The 17408-nt window shown below is 28.6% G+C and overlaps 2 protein-coding genes across 2 annotated transcripts; both read right to left on the bottom strand.

Annotated features, from left to right (window-relative positions):
* Positions 1-811: 811 nt before the first annotated feature.
* Positions 812-4366, bottom strand: LOC123887418 (lysine histidine transporter 1-like). The gene is made up of 7 exons (XM_045936742.1): positions 4299-4366; positions 3223-3606; positions 1931-2324; positions 1480-1585; positions 1168-1259; positions 1013-1081; positions 812-910 (listed from the first exon to the last, which is right to left on the bottom strand). The coding sequence occupies exons 1-7, from the start codon at positions 4349-4351 to the stop codon at positions 812-814; spliced, it is 1197 nt and encodes a 398-aa protein (XP_045792698.1). The 5' UTR covers positions 4352-4366.
* Positions 4367-13426: 9060 nt separating this feature from the next.
* Positions 13427-16210, bottom strand: LOC123887417 (lysine histidine transporter 1-like). The gene is made up of 7 exons (XM_045936741.1): positions 16143-16210; positions 15178-15561; positions 14414-14807; positions 14187-14292; positions 13967-14058; positions 13808-13876; positions 13427-13525 (listed from the first exon to the last, which is right to left on the bottom strand). The coding sequence occupies exons 1-7, from the start codon at positions 16193-16195 to the stop codon at positions 13427-13429; spliced, it is 1197 nt and encodes a 398-aa protein (XP_045792697.1). The 5' UTR covers positions 16196-16210.
* Positions 16211-17408: the final 1198 nt, after the last annotated feature.

Raw genomic sequence — 17408 nt, 5'->3', positions numbered from 1 at the left:
CGAACATGATAATGATTGCACATAAATTTCAAAGCGTGTGTGAACACGTAAGCTTTAGGTTCAATTCGCCCTCACCAGTTTATGTAAATTGGATGTAAATGGGTTATAATCGGCGAATTCCCTTCAGGATACTTTGGAATCCTTGACGTGACTTGCACATTCACACCAAGCGTATCAATCAATCAACAATATTTTACATAATAAAGTTTCCTCAATGACTCTTGTGCACTAGAGAAATGAATAAATGACTTAGAAATATTTTAGACAGAATTTCTGACTCGTGAATCTCATGATTTTCTGATTATGTTTGGATGATGTTTTTCTACCTCATGAGTATCTCTATATATTTATAGAGAAACTCGTATTATTTGATGAATGGAACCAATCTTTGAAATATATCATGCAATGTTATATGAAACAATGTTATTTTTTTTTTATATAAGCATATGAAACAATGTTATGATTCATTATTGTTCTCAAAAGGTTGCAAGACTAAATCAATAGACACATTATTTTAAACTAACCATTGCATCCTTTCAATTATATTTTGGAAATTCTCTCACAAAAAACATAATAAAATCATTTAATCTAAAAAAAAATCATTGAATCTGCCTCAATAAAAAAAATCATCAAATCACTAGTCTTACTAAATGTTGAATAGAAGCACTTTCCTTCATTTTGTCCTTCATTTGAAAATAAATAATTGGCAACAAATAAAGCATAAAGAAAAGTGATTCATCATACATTGCTATAACTAATAATAATCTCTTATTTGCATGACACCTTCTAATAACATTCAAATCAAAGACTTTTATGAGTAAAATTTGTAGGTCTTGGCGTCAAGTATAATACTCCTCAATGCTCCAATAGGTGCTAAAATTATTATACATAGACCAAGTATAATACATATCTGAAATAAATGGAGCAAAGAAAGTAAATTAAAATATGCTAGAAGCATTAATAAATTATTAAAAAATTTATAGAAATAAAAATCATTATAAAAGATACCTACCCAATTAGTACACCAAGACAAACTGAATCTCTTAGGTTTGTGAATTTTCAGCCATATGATACATGGAAGCTGAAAATTTAATAAAATGAATAGTTGAGCAAAATTATGATAATAATAAGAAAATTTACTAATATTGACAAATGACCATGGCTTACAAAGTATGTTGTTGGAGTAACAGCAAATCCTCCAAAAAATCCTAATAGACCACCGAAAAATGGAATGGTAATAGCAATGAACATTGTGAATGCTGAAAATATAAAAATATTATCAATAAACAATCATAGAAAATAAGTACAACATTAATTTAAAATAACGAATATAAAATGTCATAATTAAAGTTGTTAGTATACTAACATATACTATTAAGTATAACAATATAATACTAACATTCCTTCAAAAAAAAAAAAATATAATACTAACATTTATAATTCAAATTACGAAACTATACTCGAATTTATTTCACTCACCGACATATACATTCCGAACAGCAAAACGAAGAAGTGAACTTGGTTTGAAATTCATTTTCTTTACCAAAACACTTTCAATCATATCAAACACTGGCATCGTAAAAACCTACACCAACAATCAAAATATGAAATTAATTATTAGGATACATTTGTCATAAAAAAGATTAATTACTAAAATTAAAGTTTTCTTGTGAATAACTATTTTAAAATTTTAAAAGAATCTATAAAATGTTTTTCTTTATCAAATTATTAGTTTTGTCAAATGATAATTTGTTCTACCCAAAAGAACTATTCAAATAAAAAAATTTAAATTTTAAGTACTACTTTGAAATTTTGTTAACTATGATCATGACCTAATTATCCAATTTTCAGATTTATCTACTAAATTTAAAATAATTATTAACTAATTTTTTTTTAAAAAATTTTATAATAGAAAAGTAATAAATTTTACCTGGTAACTTCCAATTACATGGAAACCAACAAATAGATTTGCCATTGCAATAAGCCATGATGGTTTCTCTAAAGAGATTAAAATGTTATCATTAACCTCATTGCCAAATATCCAATAACCAATAATAGCAACTGGCCAATAGCACAAAGCAACAATAATGTAAGCAACAATAACTCCTCTCCACATTGAAACCTTGGATGGTTTTTCAGGTGTTGATGGAATTGTTGCTTGGATTTCCAATACCACACTATGTCCAGCATAAGCAAAAGCAACAGTGCCTAGTGCATTAAAGAAATTAAAGACTAATTCTGTAGTATTTTTAGCCTTTTTACTATATTGCACATTTTCTTGTACTCCCTTATGTACACTTGCAGTCCAAGCAATTGTAGAGTAACTGCAGAAGTTGAAATTCAAATATAAAATTTTAAATTACCATTCCTCATTTAACTAGAAAAATCCACGTTGGTGTAATAGTAGTCACCAAAGTAATTTAAATTTATTTTTCAACCATGTAGATTTTTATTTATCTTGGTTATAGTTTCTCTTTTAACAACAAAGATTAATTATATATAAAAAATAGAATGGAGAAAATACAAGTGATATTCTACCCACCACATAAAAAAAAGTGTTTATATTAGAAGTGGTAAGACTAATTTTGGCACTATTTGGTAAAGTTAAGCATGAACTAGCAGATAACTTATAATTGAAAATTATCTAATTGAAATTAAAGTATTTAATAAATTTAACTGTTGTAGATTCAATGGTAAAAGGACTTGATTATTTTATATATAAAAAATGGAATGGGGAAAGTATAAGTGGTACACTACCACCAAGAGTAGAAAAAGTGTTTATAAGGGAGAGACATCCTATACATTAGAAGTGAAATATAAGACTAGATTTCGGCTTTGTTTAGTAAAATTATTAAGTTATAAGTTAGCTGATAGCTAAGGATATAAATGGAAGAAAGCTATAAGATAAAACGCTATTTGAAATAGTATATGAAAAAATCTTTTTTGTTTTTTGTTTTGAAGAAGCTAAATCAGCTCATTCAAATTGGTACTAGAGAGAATCGAACCTAAGATCTTAAGGAGAGCTCATTCCCAAGCCAATACCATCAAGCCAATCAAGCCAATCCAAGTAGATTTGTATATGAAAAAACTTATAAGCTAATGAGAAAAAGCAAGTTACCAAACATTTCTAATTTTATAATTTTAAAAATATACTTATTTAGTCTACAAATATACTTAATCTTAAAAATGAGTAATGCAAAGAATAGAAAGAAGTTGATATACCAAAAGGACATGACTGCTGCAACCAAAGATACACCAGAAATGGAGTTGAAGCTTGGTAGATGAGACAATACAAATTGAGCAGAAGCAAATATCATAATGAAAAAGCTCAATTTAATCTTTTTGCAACTTGGACAAACTGTATCATGAAACTTCTTCAATGATGCACCCCCAGTGACCATATAGACAATACCCCCACCAACTTCTACAATAAGTTGTTGAGGCACCACAATATAAAGACCTAATTTTTCACCAAATGCATGTTGACCCAATTCATGGTATCTATCAAAACGTTTTCCTGGAACCATTTCATGCATTTCTACCATTTGCCATAATGTGTATAATGTGATGATCCATGAAAGGATAAGTAAAGTCACACCTGGACCCCTGTATAAAGTAATCGAAATATTGATCGATTAGTGCAATGTTTTAAAAATCGGACCGGTTATCAAATCGATGAGAATACTGGATCACCGGTTCATTGGTCGAACCACTAAATCTGGTTCAAGACTTCTTTATAAGTTAATTATAGCTGGTTAAGAGTTTTTTTTTAAAAAAAAAAACCCAACCCGCTTAAGAGTACTTTGAAGGTAACGAATTTTATTTTGTTGTTAACTTTTTTTTTTTTTGTAAAATTATTTTCTCTAAATTAAAATAGTTGAAAAATAGTTTTTTCATTCATAAAAATGATCGTTAATTAATAATATATTAATTTAAAGGATCAAATATACAATATATTTAAATTTTCAAATATATCACAGAAACTCCCATCAGTAGCAACAAAAATTGAAATTGCACATGATACCGTATTTTTGTAAAAACAAAAAATTCAGCTATATTGAATAGGTAAATAATACAGTCAAACTATATTAGTTTGGTCAAATAAAAACAAAACCAATATTTCTATTACATTATTTTTCAATTTTCTACTACATTATGTAAATCCAATTCATTTGGATTTGGTCTCAAGTACTACTAAATTTGAAAGCATAATAAGAAACATAAAATTGTTGTTTCTTTATTTTATTTTAGATAATATTTCAATTTAAGGTGTAATTTGAGTTTGAATTGAAATTTACCATCCAAGTTGTGACATGGCATGGGGGAGACCAAGAACACCAGCTCCAACCATGGCTGTGACATTGTGGAAAGATGAATACCACCATTTTGCATTCCTATCAGCATTAATTGGAAGCCACTCTTCAATTTTCTTTTCCCTCTCTGATTTTCCTTCAATCTATTTGAATGATAATAATAATAATAATAATAATATTTAAATGAGTTCCTATTCATGCTATGTAGTATATATAATCTATCTATTTTATTTTGGTACAATATATAATCTATCTAGACATTTATATTTATATATTAACAGAAAGAAAAATATAAGCCTAGGTAAAAATAAGATAAACCAAGAAAATAAGTTAACTAAATAACAAAGAATTATGAAAAATAAACTCTCTTTTTTAATGGCAAACAAACAAACTTTATAGATACAAGAAGTACGAAAGGTATTCCAATCCATTAATTTTTTTTTTTTGTAACTGCAAATATATTAATTTCTCAAAATTAGCACAAGAAGTGTCAAAGATGAGAAAGAAATACATATAGAAATTTTCCCACCCACCGGTTTCTTTTCCCACCCACCGAAAGATGAGAAAGAAATACGCATAAAAATTTTGGAATCCGTTTTTTTGAAGTTTTCTAGTTTAAATTCGGTAAAAAATTGAAAAACACATTTCGAAGTTTTTTTCAATACAAAAAAATTTGGAAACCATATGCAACTACAAAGCCCAAAGCCCATTTTTATATATGAGACATATAAATTAATAAAAAGACAATTTTTTTTTTTTTATCAAAAGACAAATGATTTTTTTACAACTAATTTTTGGACAGCTTTTTCTTTTATACTTTCATTATATTTTTACTCTCTCTCCTCCTTTCCTTATCTTGTTTTGATCAAAAGAAAGAAAAAAAAAATTGTCTCAAAAATTTTCTCAATATTGGTTTTACAAATATCACTGCTCTATTCAAAATTAAAGCTTAGTTGATATTATGAATCAAATAAATTTAGATATCATACGTCAATTTTTGAACAACAGTTTATACGACCTTAAAACGAAAAACTTACTCCTTCCAATTTCTTTTATAAGAGAGAATTAATATTTTTAGATTCATTTAATATTTGATGTATTGAGTCTATAATAAAAACCAAATACATTAGTTATTCAATAAATTTAAAATGGTGAATTGTCTCTAATAAAAAATCGAAAGAAGTATCGTATATACATACCACTTAATATAAACAAAAGCCCACTTTGTCAACGATTATAAATAAAAATTTAATTTTCAAATTTATTGAATAAATGATATGTTTTATCTATAATATATATATATATATATATATATATATATATATATATATATATATATATATATATATATATATATATATATATATTAGTTATAAAATAAATTTTAAAAATGAACTTTTACATATAATCGTGACTAAGAGAATACCATATTAATCTAATTTTTTTGCATTGAATACCATATTAATTTTAAATTTTTCTCCCTACAATTCATTTACAAGGAACAAATAATATTTTAAATTTGTTAAATAACTAATATATTTGGTGTATAATATAGGCTAAATACATTCAATAAAATAAAAAATTAACGGTTTCTTTGTAGTATAAAAACACCAGAGATAATAATTAATGCCGTTGACTTTTACTTAATTTAAGGCAAAGGTTAGAGAAAGCATTACTTCTCCTAGCATTTAATGTAACATCTTTGACTCATTAATATCATGCATCAGAAGTCACATATGGTAAAGTCATTTCATCGGCATGTAGTTATTACTCGCAAACTATTTTGATTAACATGCAATATTTCTAAAGTTCAAAGTATTTGGACATTTGTTTCAACAAAAAATGTATTTGGACAAAATATGAGCGAGAACACCGTCCGAAAACTTCCTTGGGAAAAATAATTTAACAGCTACTTTGAATTTAACAATTTTGCATTTAATTCCAACATTCAATATTAAGATTACCCTAATTACCAAAAACTACTACTCCCTCCGTCCCATTTTATAAGATATTCTTTGACTAAATGCATTATTCATATCATCATATATATATGTCTTGTTTTGACCGTATTTTTTTAAAAGTATATAAATATAAATATAAATATTATCATATAAGATCTTGTTTGATTTGTTTCGATGTATATTTTTAAAATATCAAATTTCTATAATTTTTACTAATAGAAAATTAAAGATATTCGTAATCAAAAATATGTATTGGCATACGTGCAACAGTCAAAAAGTTCTTATATTTTGAGAGGGAGGAAGTACTACATTGAATTTAAAAAATTTAAAGGAGAATGTTAACAAGTGCCCTTAAGGCACATGTTTAGAAAGCAAAAATAGAAATTATTAAATGTTAATTTGTGCATTTTAACTTTTGAAGCATTTAGCTGAGCTTGGTAACGCTTGCTTGTGACCTAAGTTGGGGCATTAAGGTGTTGGAAAAGTATAATGTTGTGTGCAAAAAAAAACTTTTGAAGCATTTAATTTCATGTATCATTAAATATTGAGTTTCTATATTGGGATATCTTAACATGTACTTTGAAGGCACATGTTAACAAAAACCCAAATTTAAATTATAATTCCAACATCAATATAATATCATACTCAAGATGAAAAAAGAAATATGTATCGACGGTGACATTGTAAAATTATTTTACAATGTCAATTAATAACAGACTATTTTTCGTTACCAAAAATTACTAAAATTACATCTCTTTTTACATCAACAACAAAAATTCTATACTCCTGCATTTTTTTACCAAATAAAAATAGATTTAATGGAGGGAGTACATTTTTGCAAAACTTTATTTTAATTTCAATTTCTTGCCAAAATATAGTAATTGAATTATGTATTATCCATAACTCTTTCTCTCGAACCTGAAATTAAATAAATTCAAAACCTACCCTTGTTTCTCTATCTATTTGATCATCATTTGAAATATGAGCCAATCTCGGATCTTAAAATATTTGAGTGATAACTTAGTAGTTTATTAATTAATTTGAATTTGATTTTCAAATTAGTATAACTTAACCTTATAATTTTTCTTAACAATCTCTATTCCTTCTCAACCTTTGTAAATATAATTTTTTCTGAATCAGCAAAAGTATAATTTACATTAAAAAAAAAGTTCAAAATTTTCTATATAGAAAAATGTACTACAATTCATATTAATTTTCCTTCTCATGAATGAAATAATATATGATAGCTCAATGTGTCAAAAAAAGAATACATGATATCTCAATTTAACATAAAATAGTTTTGAATTTAATTAAAGATATGAGAAACACTTACATTTTCTTGGTGAGGAGGATTAGAATTGAAAGCATTTGAAGATTCAGTTCCCAAACTAGCCATAACTGCACAAAATAATGTGTTACAAAGAAAGAGGAAAGAGAGATACACAAAGAGAAGTGAATGGTAGTATTTAACACAAGTGTTATTCAATACACAAGTATTTAAAGGATTTGTGGTGTGATTTTTTTAATATATATATGTACGTATTTGGTCTGAAATTATGACCAAATACATACATCACTTCATTTAAAAATATAAGTCAAAGTCAAAGTGCATCTTGACGTAAACATAAACAAAATACATTTTGTCTTTTTCATATATTTAAAGACAGATGGAGTGCACTTTCTTTATATAAAATACCTACTTATTTTTATCAAATAAAAACAATTTAAATTACTTGAAAAATATGCAATTATCATTTTATGGTTTTTATTCCAACAATTTTTTTTTTTCATTACCAAGATTCTCTTTCTTTATTTGGTTTTCTTTCTCAATGTTTGTTGAGTCCCGACTATATTCATAGATATCGTGGATCACTTTGTTTGTTGAATCCTCCTTAGCTCTGAAAACAACGAAATATAAAATCGTCAGTTTCAATCTTAATTTTTGTTTACGAAAATAACACTAATGAGATGTAAAATCTAGTAAAAAATTAACCATATAATACTCGATGATGCCTTTATAAGGTACTTCGAGACCAGAAATTACTGTCTACCCTATGAGAATGATTTAGGCTTTCTTCCAAAAAAATCTTTGAAAATAGATATAAATAATAAAAATAAAAGTCTACCGTAATAAAAGTAATTATTTTTAATAATCCATTAAAAATCATCAATATTTCACATCAGTAGTAATCAATAAATTAATGACACTACAAGAAAACCATGTTTTACAAACAGAATTTAAAATCAGTTAGTGGCGGAATATTAAGTTAGTGGCAGAAGATTCCACCAGTAAAACATAAATTCCGCAGGTACATTTTAAAAAAAAAGGTTTTTCTTGTAGTGTGACATTTCACTGTAATATTGAGTAAATAACAATGGGATACAACTATACAAGACCCATTCATAAGACTCATCCATACGAAACAAACCGTAAATACAGGACTTTTAGGTTTTTGTTTTAAAATGAAAAGGTACAAGAAAAAGCATATTCATATTTTTATATATAAAAAATATAAAAAAAATAAAAAGTGCTACACATCAAATAGAATAGTTTCTGTTCCGTAAGCAATTCAAATCTATCATTTAACTTAGTTCCACAAAAACAGTTTTTTATTTATTTTTTTATTTTTTATATAGCTTGTTTTGATAAGCAATTTTTTTTAATACAATATTAGGGCTTAAGCATAGACAAGTAAGATTACCACTAACTGACCCCCCGAACCAAATTCAACTGGTGGTGAAAAATCAAAGTAAGATTACCACTAAAAAATGAGTCATTTTGCGGGATTACAAAAACGGCCTGGGGAAGACGACGGTTTTATTGTGAGGTTTAAAATGAAAAATGAAATTGGAGATTGATTGTTTTTGAAGGAAGATCATGAAAAATGAAATTTAAGGAAAATGGAAATAGAAGGCTAAATAACATAAGAACAAATATTGAAGTAATTACCGCGTTATCGATGAACCAGGTGTTGTTACAATGGACCAGCAAACAATTTTAGATCATGTTCCGCTCTTGTGTTGGTGAAACAAAAATCGAAAATCTGCAAAGAAAGACAAATAATAATTTCCTATGATTTAAGAAATCTTTCTGGATGAGGTAATAGAACTGGCAAAGAATAGAACAGATTGATGTTAAACTCAGAGAGAGCAACAAAGGTAATTTGTTATAATGAGTGTGAACTTTTTTTTTTTAATTCTGTGTTATGCTTCTTCTCATTTTTCTATAATAATGGTCATTTTGGACTTATGTAAGTGAACGTTGTAGGCTCCTAAATTGTGGCAACAAACTGAAGTTGTTCCTATTCATAAGGAAGAGAAATAACGTGATTTGATCCAACAAAAAATGCAATCTGCAATTTGACCAATAAATTAAATTCGAATTATTTTTGAAAAGCTTAAATATCTAATCAGTCCATGCAATTTCTCTCTCGGTTTTTCTATTGGTTCGCTTCCTTTCATCTATTTGGGTGTTCCAATTTTCAAAGGTAAGCCAAAGACCTGTCATTTTGCCCCTATTTTTGATAAAATCAAGCTCAAATTAGCTAAGTGGAAGGCTTCACTTCTTTCTTATTCTGGGAGGGTCCAATTGCTCCAAAGCATGTTAATTTATTCCATAACCATTTATTCTTGGCCTGTCAGTGTAATCAAGGATTTGGAAAAACTTATGAGAAACTTTCTTTGGAGTGGTGTCATGAACGCTAGGAAGTTGGTTACAGTGCCCTGGCATATTGTTTGTTCCACTTTGGATGAAGGGGGTCTAGGAGTCAGATCTTTATCTTCCTTGAACCAAGCCTCTAATCTGAAGCTCATTTGGGATCTGATGAACTCCAATAGCCTTTGGGCTAGCTTCTTGAGAAGTAGAGTTGTCAGAAACAAAAGTTTTATCAGGCACCACATCTACTCTTCTGTTTGGTCCAGTATTAAAGCTCAAATTCAGAATCTTTGGAATAACACTTGTTGGATGATTGGCAATGGTAGACGAATTAATTTTTTGCTTCATAATTGGAGTGGTGTTCCTTTAGTGGATTTGTTTAATGTCCCTCGCAACCTTCAAAGTCAATTAAACTATCCAGTTTCAGATTTTATCTTTGACCACCAGTGGCACATTCCCATGGATATTCAGACTGCTTTCCCTCAACTGCTGTCTTATCTTCAGCAATTCTCCATCCCCTTTGAAGATAAAGAGGACTTTCTTATTTGGAACCACACTACTTCTGGTGAGTTGACCATGAAAGATGCTTATCAATTTTTCTCTAATCCTGGTCCTATTGCTAGCTGGTCCAAAACCATATGGAATATTGCTATCCCTCCTTCTAAATCCTTCTTGGTGTGGAGGCTTTTTCATCACAAAATGCCAACTGATGATGCTTTATCAGCTAGAGGTTTTTATCTAACCTCTATGTGCAGCTTATGTAAAAAGCAAAGTGAATCCTCTTTGCATTTGTTTTTACAATGTCTTTTTGCTTTGTCTATTTGGCATTGGTTGGCCTCTATAATTAATCAAAGGCTTGATTTGAGTTCATACACATCCATTTTGAACATAACCAGTGCTGGATGGAACCCTCAGTGCAGAATCACAATAACTGCTGCAGTTATAAACATCTTCAATAGTATTTGGCAAAGCAGGAATAACTTAAGGTTCAAAATATTAAGCCAAACTTGACTTCTATCATATCTCAAATCATTGCTTCAGTTTCTTTAACTGGTAATTGCTCTACTTTGTCTTCTAACTCATCTATTACTAATTTTAGTATCTTGAAATTTTTTAAAATCAATATACATCATGTTAGGCCCCCTAAGATCATTGAGGTTTTGTGGCAACCACCTATGTTTGGTTGGTATAAATGTAACACAGATGGAACTTCATTGGGTAATCCTGGTATTGCTGCTTGTTCTGGTATTTTTAGAAACCATAGAGGTGAAATGGTTAGTTGTTTTTCCAAGCATTTGGGGTTGGCTAATGCTTTGTTTGCGGAAGCAATGGGGGTCATTCTTGCTATTGAACATGCATATGCTCAAAATTGGTCTCATCTTTGGATAGAAAGTGATTCTAAACTAGTCTTCTTGGCCTTTAAATCTCCGAATATCATTCCTTGGAAACTAAAGAACAGATGGATGAACTGTATATACATGACTAGAAACATGAGCTTCATTATATCTCACATCTATAGGGAGGGCAATCATTGTGCAGACAAGCTTGCTAATCTCGGGTTATCTTTGCAAGGTTTCACATGGTGGACATCTGCTCCAGTTGAAATTAGGGAAGATTTAACTAGAAATAGGTTAGGTTTTCCTTATTTTAGATGTTGCTAGCTAGTTGTTTTGTTTCCTTTGTTGAGGGTTTAGGCTTGGTCCCCCTCTTTTGTATCCCACTTTTTATTTTTATCTATGATATTTGAAGTTAAAAAAAAAAAAATGCAATTACATCAACTTTTAATATTAGTCCCTGCACTTTTTTTTTTGTTGCTTTTGGTCCTTGCAGTTTGATAGCAGTTTGTTTTTGGTCCTTCTGTTATTCAAGACGTTAAAAAAAATTAGAAATAAACGGAGTGCCACGTGCCCCAATTAATATAGGCCACGTGGCACAGTTACTTTTATGATTTTTTATTTTAAAGAAAAATAAATAAGTGAAAATTTAATATTAATATTTTATTAATAATTAAAATTGTGTTTTTCTTCATCAACCACACAACCACCACTACCACCATGAACATCACCATTCACCACTACCACCAAAACTGTGTTTTTCTTTCTATTTTTTTTGTTTTTCATTTTTAAATGTAGTCGTTTATTTTTATTTTTAAATTGATATCAAAATTTTAATTTGTTGTGAGTATGAGATCTGAAGGTTGTTATTTTGTGTAAATCATAAATATTTATTTTTGTTTGATGGGTAGATCAGAAAAGAGCATCAAAGTTGTGGCGTGTGAAATTTTATTTTTTTTATTTTATATTAAATCTTTACTTATTTATTTTTATTTAAAATTAAAATAAAATCATAAAGTGGGTCTTTTTACAGTGCCACATGGCCTATATTGATTGGTTCATGTGGCACTCCGTTTATTTCTAACTTTTTTTTAAAGGTTTGAGCAACAGAGGGACCAAAAGCAAATCGCTATCAAACTGCAGGGACCAAAAGCAAACAAAATAAATTGCAGGGATTAATACCAAAAGTTGATGTAATTGCAGTGGCTGATCACATATTTAAGCCTTTTTGAAATATTCATGGTACTAAATAATATTCTTTCAGTCCTAAATATAAGAGAAATTTATGATACATTGTGAATTTAATGTATCAGGTCTATATTATGGACGAAATACATTGAATTCTCAAAATTATTATAATTTACCGGAGGATGTAATCTATACCTATAATAAAGGGAAAACATTGTGTTTTGGTGTAGCCTTTTTTCCATTCCAATTTTACCGGTTACAAAATATTCTGTAACTAACTACAACAAATAAAATTAGTCATGTGTGCGCTAGATTTTATTCATGAGTACTCTGGAGATTTTGCTAAGTAGCCCAATAGAAGTCAATGTAACATTTCAGCGTCACTCACATAAGTGTGTTTTCAATGTAACATTTTTTGTCTTTTTCTTTTGGGTACAATGTAACATATTATGTAATGTTATGTTGATGTGTTTATGAACATACATAGCACCACCTATGTAATGAGTACCAGTCTCATTTTTAACAAAAACTCAAAATCTATAATTTAATTTTCTCACTTTCTAATTTTTGTACTTCTATCAAGCATTATTATAGAATCTACAGCACCCACTCAAGTCTCACCAAAACAGCTTCACTAAAATCATATAATCTGAACAAAGAAAATTTAATCTGCCTCAAAATAATAATAATAATAATAATAATAATAATAATAATAATAATAATAATCACTACCAAAAATAATAATAATAATTGAATTAATTGATCATTTATCTAAAAGTTGAATAGAAGTAATCATTCGTTTTGTTCTTCCATTGAACCTCAAAGTGTGTTCAATCAGCTAATAATACGTTGCAATTGGATAATAGCTAGATATCATCGTCATTATCATGGAAATTGAGTTATTGGCAACGAATATCTATAATGGAGAAAAGTAAACTAGTAATTAAAATAACAAAGTCATTCCTTCCAAAGAGCTTAAGAGAAAAACTTGTAGGTGTGTGCTTCAAGGATAATACTCCTCAATGCTCCAATAGGTGATAAAATCATTATACATAGCCCAAGCACAATACATATCTGCAATATATGGACCAAAGATATTAAAAATGTGCATAAACATTATTAAACAATAGTAATTTTCATATATACACTAGTAGTGTAAAATGTTTCACACTGTCGATAAATCATAGTTATACATATATGTGTGATTTTAGAAGTAATTATTATTATTTAAGTCAAATAGTTTAATAACACGATGGTTATAATCGACTGAAAATGTAAAAAAGTGTGTACTAATTTAAATCTTTAATAAATTATAGAAAATTTGAGAGAAAAATAATAATAAAAAAAGATACATACCCAATTAGCCCACCAAGACAAACCGAATTTCTTAGGTTTATAGACTGAAAGCCACATGATACATGGAAGCTGAAAATTTAATCAAATGAATGGTTAAGTAAAATTATGATAATCATGAGAAAATTAAACTAATTAGATTTGCTCTTTTTAATGGCTTACAAAGTATGTTGTTGGTGCAAAAGCAAATCCTCCGAAAAATCCTAGTAGACCACCGAAAAATGGAATGGTAATGGCAACTATCATTGTGAATGCTGAAAAGAATAAGGTATATATCAATATACATAATCAAAGAAATTAGATCATAATTAGTTGTAAATACAAAATAAAACAACATTCATAAATAAAAACTTAAAATTGTACACTATTCTATTCCACTTACCCACATATACATTACGCACAACAAATCGAAGGATTCTACTTGGTTCGAAGTTCATTTTTTTCACCAACACACTTTCAATCATGTCGAACACGGGCATTGCAAAAATCTACACCAACAAAAAAAGAACTACTCAAATCAACAAATTTTTGTTTTTAATAAACAGCTTACGTAAATAAACAAAATTTTATGTTAATTTATAAGTTTTCGCTAATAAAATTAAATTTTACCTGATAGCTTCCAATGACATGCAAAACAACAAAGAAATTGGCCATTGCAATAAGCCAAGCTGGTTTCTCCAAAGATATAAGAACATTATCCTCAACAGCATTACCAAACATCCAATAACCAATAATAGCAACAGGGAAATAGCACAAAGCAACAATAATATATGCAACAATACATCCTCTCCACATAGGAACTTTGGATGGTTTTTCAGGTGTTGATGGAATTGATGCTTGGATTTCCAACACTACATTGTGTCCAGCATATGCAAAAGCAACAGTGCCAAGTGCATTAAAGAAATCAAATACTGATCCTGCAGTGCTTGTAGAAGTGCTAGTATATTGTACATTTTCTTTTACTCCCTTAGCTGCACTTGCTCCCCAAGCAACTGTTGAGTAACTGTAGTCAAACTCAAATAAAAATCAAAGTAAGTTACTTATAACTTATAATAGTGATCAAAAAGTAGTTGAAATATATGAAACATGGACACTCCTCAGATTAGCCGTGTCTTACTGACATGATACTGACACTTATAATTACACTTAATTATGTTATTTTCTCAAATTATTATTGGTGTCGAATGGTCAGTGTCCGTGTCCTGGGTGCGCGCGTGCGTGCGCGCGCGTGCGTGATAAACTCGTACGAGTCTACGAATCGAGTCTACGACCCTTTGCGAGTCTGAGTAGACTCTCGAGTCTGACAACTTTGATCATAAATGTAAAATATTAGACACAAAAATAAATAAAACATATAGAAGAGTTGATATTACCAAAAGGACATGACTGCAGCAACCAAAGATATGCCAGAAATGGAGTTGAAGCTTGGTAGATGAGACAAAACAAAATGAGCTGAAGCAAATATCATAATGAAAAAGCTCAATTTGATCTTTTTGCAATCTGGACAAACTGTATCATGGAACTTTTGCAAAGATTTACCACCAGTGACCATGTAAACAATGTTCACACCAACTTCTACTACTATTTGTTGAGGCACCACAATATAAAGACCTAGTTTTTCACCAAATGCATATTGACCTAATTCATGGTATCTATCAAAACGTTTTCCTGGTACCATTTCATGCATTTCAACCATTTGCCATAATGTGTATAGTGTGATTATCCATGATAGGATAAGTATAGTCACACCTGCACCCCTGAGTAGAGTAATACAAGTATTCATTAGTAATCGATTTATACAAATGGGTACCAGAAGAATAAATATCGACGACCTAAATAAAAAAAATACGATAAAAACAAAACACATTAAAACTGCACGAGTAAATATGTGAGTTACGTCTTACTTTGTGACTTAGTTACAACTTTCTTAAAAATATAGTCATAGGGCGCGTTTGAATTTAGCTTATGTTTGAGCTTATGAAAATGACTTATGCAAATAATAAAACTTTACATTAATTTATAAGTTTTCATTAACAAAAATTGTATCTTTATAAGCTGTTTTCTCATAGACTACCTTGAAAAGCTTATAATAATGCATAAAAGATTATTTATTTATATAAGTTGTTTCACATATGCTCAAATATAAGTTAATTCAAACATGCCCATAGTTTGAAAGTAATATTCATCAATCTAAGTGTAGTTGATTTTTTTGTTTTAACAAAACGAGGTAAGTCATACATGTATAACAATTTCGGCATTTTTTTTACCAGTTAAGTTAGGACTTATGAACAATATTTTCATGATATTAATAAGTGTAATTTGGGTTTGAAATACATACCATCCAAGTTGTGACATAGCAAAGGGGAGACCAAGAACACCAGCTCCAACCATAGCAGTGACATTGTGAAAAGCTGAGTACCACCATTTTGCATTTCTATCAGCATTAATTGGAAGCCACTCATCAATTTTTCTATCCCTCTCTGATTTTTCAACCTATTTCAAACGTTAACAATAAAATAAATGAGTTATATTCAAACTATACGTATATATAAATAAGATAATGCTACAAAACGAATTAAACTAAAACTAATATTATACAATAAATTTATACTAAAATATAATATGCTACAAAAAGCATACTATGCCATGTGACCATTAATTAATTTTTGATCAAAAATGGTATCTTAAAAGTTTGGTAACCATCTTAAAAGAAATCGAACTATAGGCACTATAAAGATATTTCATTAGTGTCTAATTATTATTGCACATTATTTGTTTAGAAAGAGAGAGCATACACAATTTCTGAAATTAAAAGTATTTGGACATTTTGTCAACCAAAAAAAAAAAGAATTATAAATTCAAATATTTATTTTAGAAACTGATGAAAAAATATCATATGGAAATTAATCACATAAATTTGAGGAGATACTATTTTCATTGACAGCTAATAGAATATTCTTCCACACAATTCTACAGCTGTAGTTTTTATGTTAAAGTGCCTAACAAAGGAAACTAAAATTAGACTCCAACAAAAAAAAAAGAAAAAAAGAAACTAAGCATACCAAACAAAAAAATCACATCAATATGCTATGCATACAAGATTACACTAATTTCTATTGGCCTTTGTATCTTATAATTTTCTTATGAATTACTTTCAAAATACTATCACTAGTATATGCATTAGTCTATATATCAAGAAAAGTTGTTTCTAAAGTGAATTGGTCTCCATAATCTTACTATATAAAGATCAATAATTCATATGGAATAAAAGTCTAATGTAAGTGCTACAAAAAGCATCAATTACTATGCCATGTGACCATTAATTAATTTATGTTGTGGTCCATCTTGGTTAGGTTTATACTAGTACTAGGTATAGCAATAACATGAAAAATTGTCTAAATTAGAAAAAATAAGAAGACGGTTACATACAATTGATGATCTCCTATTTTTAATCAACTATGGTATCTTAAAAGTTTGGTAACCAGTTTAGAAAGAGAGAGCATATACAATTTCTGAAATTAAAAGTATTTGGACATTTTGTCAACCAAAAAAAATAAAATTAAAACTTCAAATATTTTTTTAGAAACTGATGATAAAATATCAT

The sequence above is a fragment of the Trifolium pratense genome, linkage group LG5, assembly GCF_020283565.1.
Source record: "Trifolium pratense cultivar HEN17-A07 linkage group LG5, ARS_RC_1.1, whole genome shotgun sequence".
Taxonomy (NCBI): Eukaryota; Viridiplantae; Streptophyta; class Magnoliopsida; order Fabales; family Fabaceae; genus Trifolium; species Trifolium pratense.
The sequence above is the reverse complement of the archived record's forward strand: the minus strand, read 5'-3'. Positions and strand labels throughout refer to the sequence as shown.

Excerpts from the sequence above, each read along its gene's own strand:
- LOC123887418 (XM_045936742.1), bottom strand. The coding sequence starts at position 4,351 with ATGGTTGGAGCTGGTGTTCTTGGTCTCCCCCATGCCATGTCACAACTT. Across the intron at positions 3,607-4,298 it reads GCCATGTCACAACTTGGATG|GGGTCCAGGTGTGACTTTAC; the intron begins GTAAATTTCAAT and ends TACTTTATACAG. Across the intron at positions 2,325-3,222 it reads GCAGCAGTCATGTCCTTTTG|TTACTCTACAATTGCTTGGA; the intron begins GTATATCAACTT and ends CAACTTCTGCAG.
- LOC123887417 (XM_045936741.1), bottom strand. The coding sequence starts at position 16,195 with ATGGTTGGAGCTGGTGTTCTTGGTCTCCCCTTTGCTATGTCACAACTT. Across the intron at positions 14,059-14,186 it reads TGTGCGTAATGTATATGTGG|CATTCACAATGATAGTTGCC; the intron begins GTAAGTGGAATA and ends TATTCTTTTCAG. Across the intron at positions 13,526-13,807 it reads TGTCTTGGTGGGCTAATTGG|ATATGTATTGTGCTTGGGCT; the intron begins GTATGTATCTTT and ends CATATATTGCAG.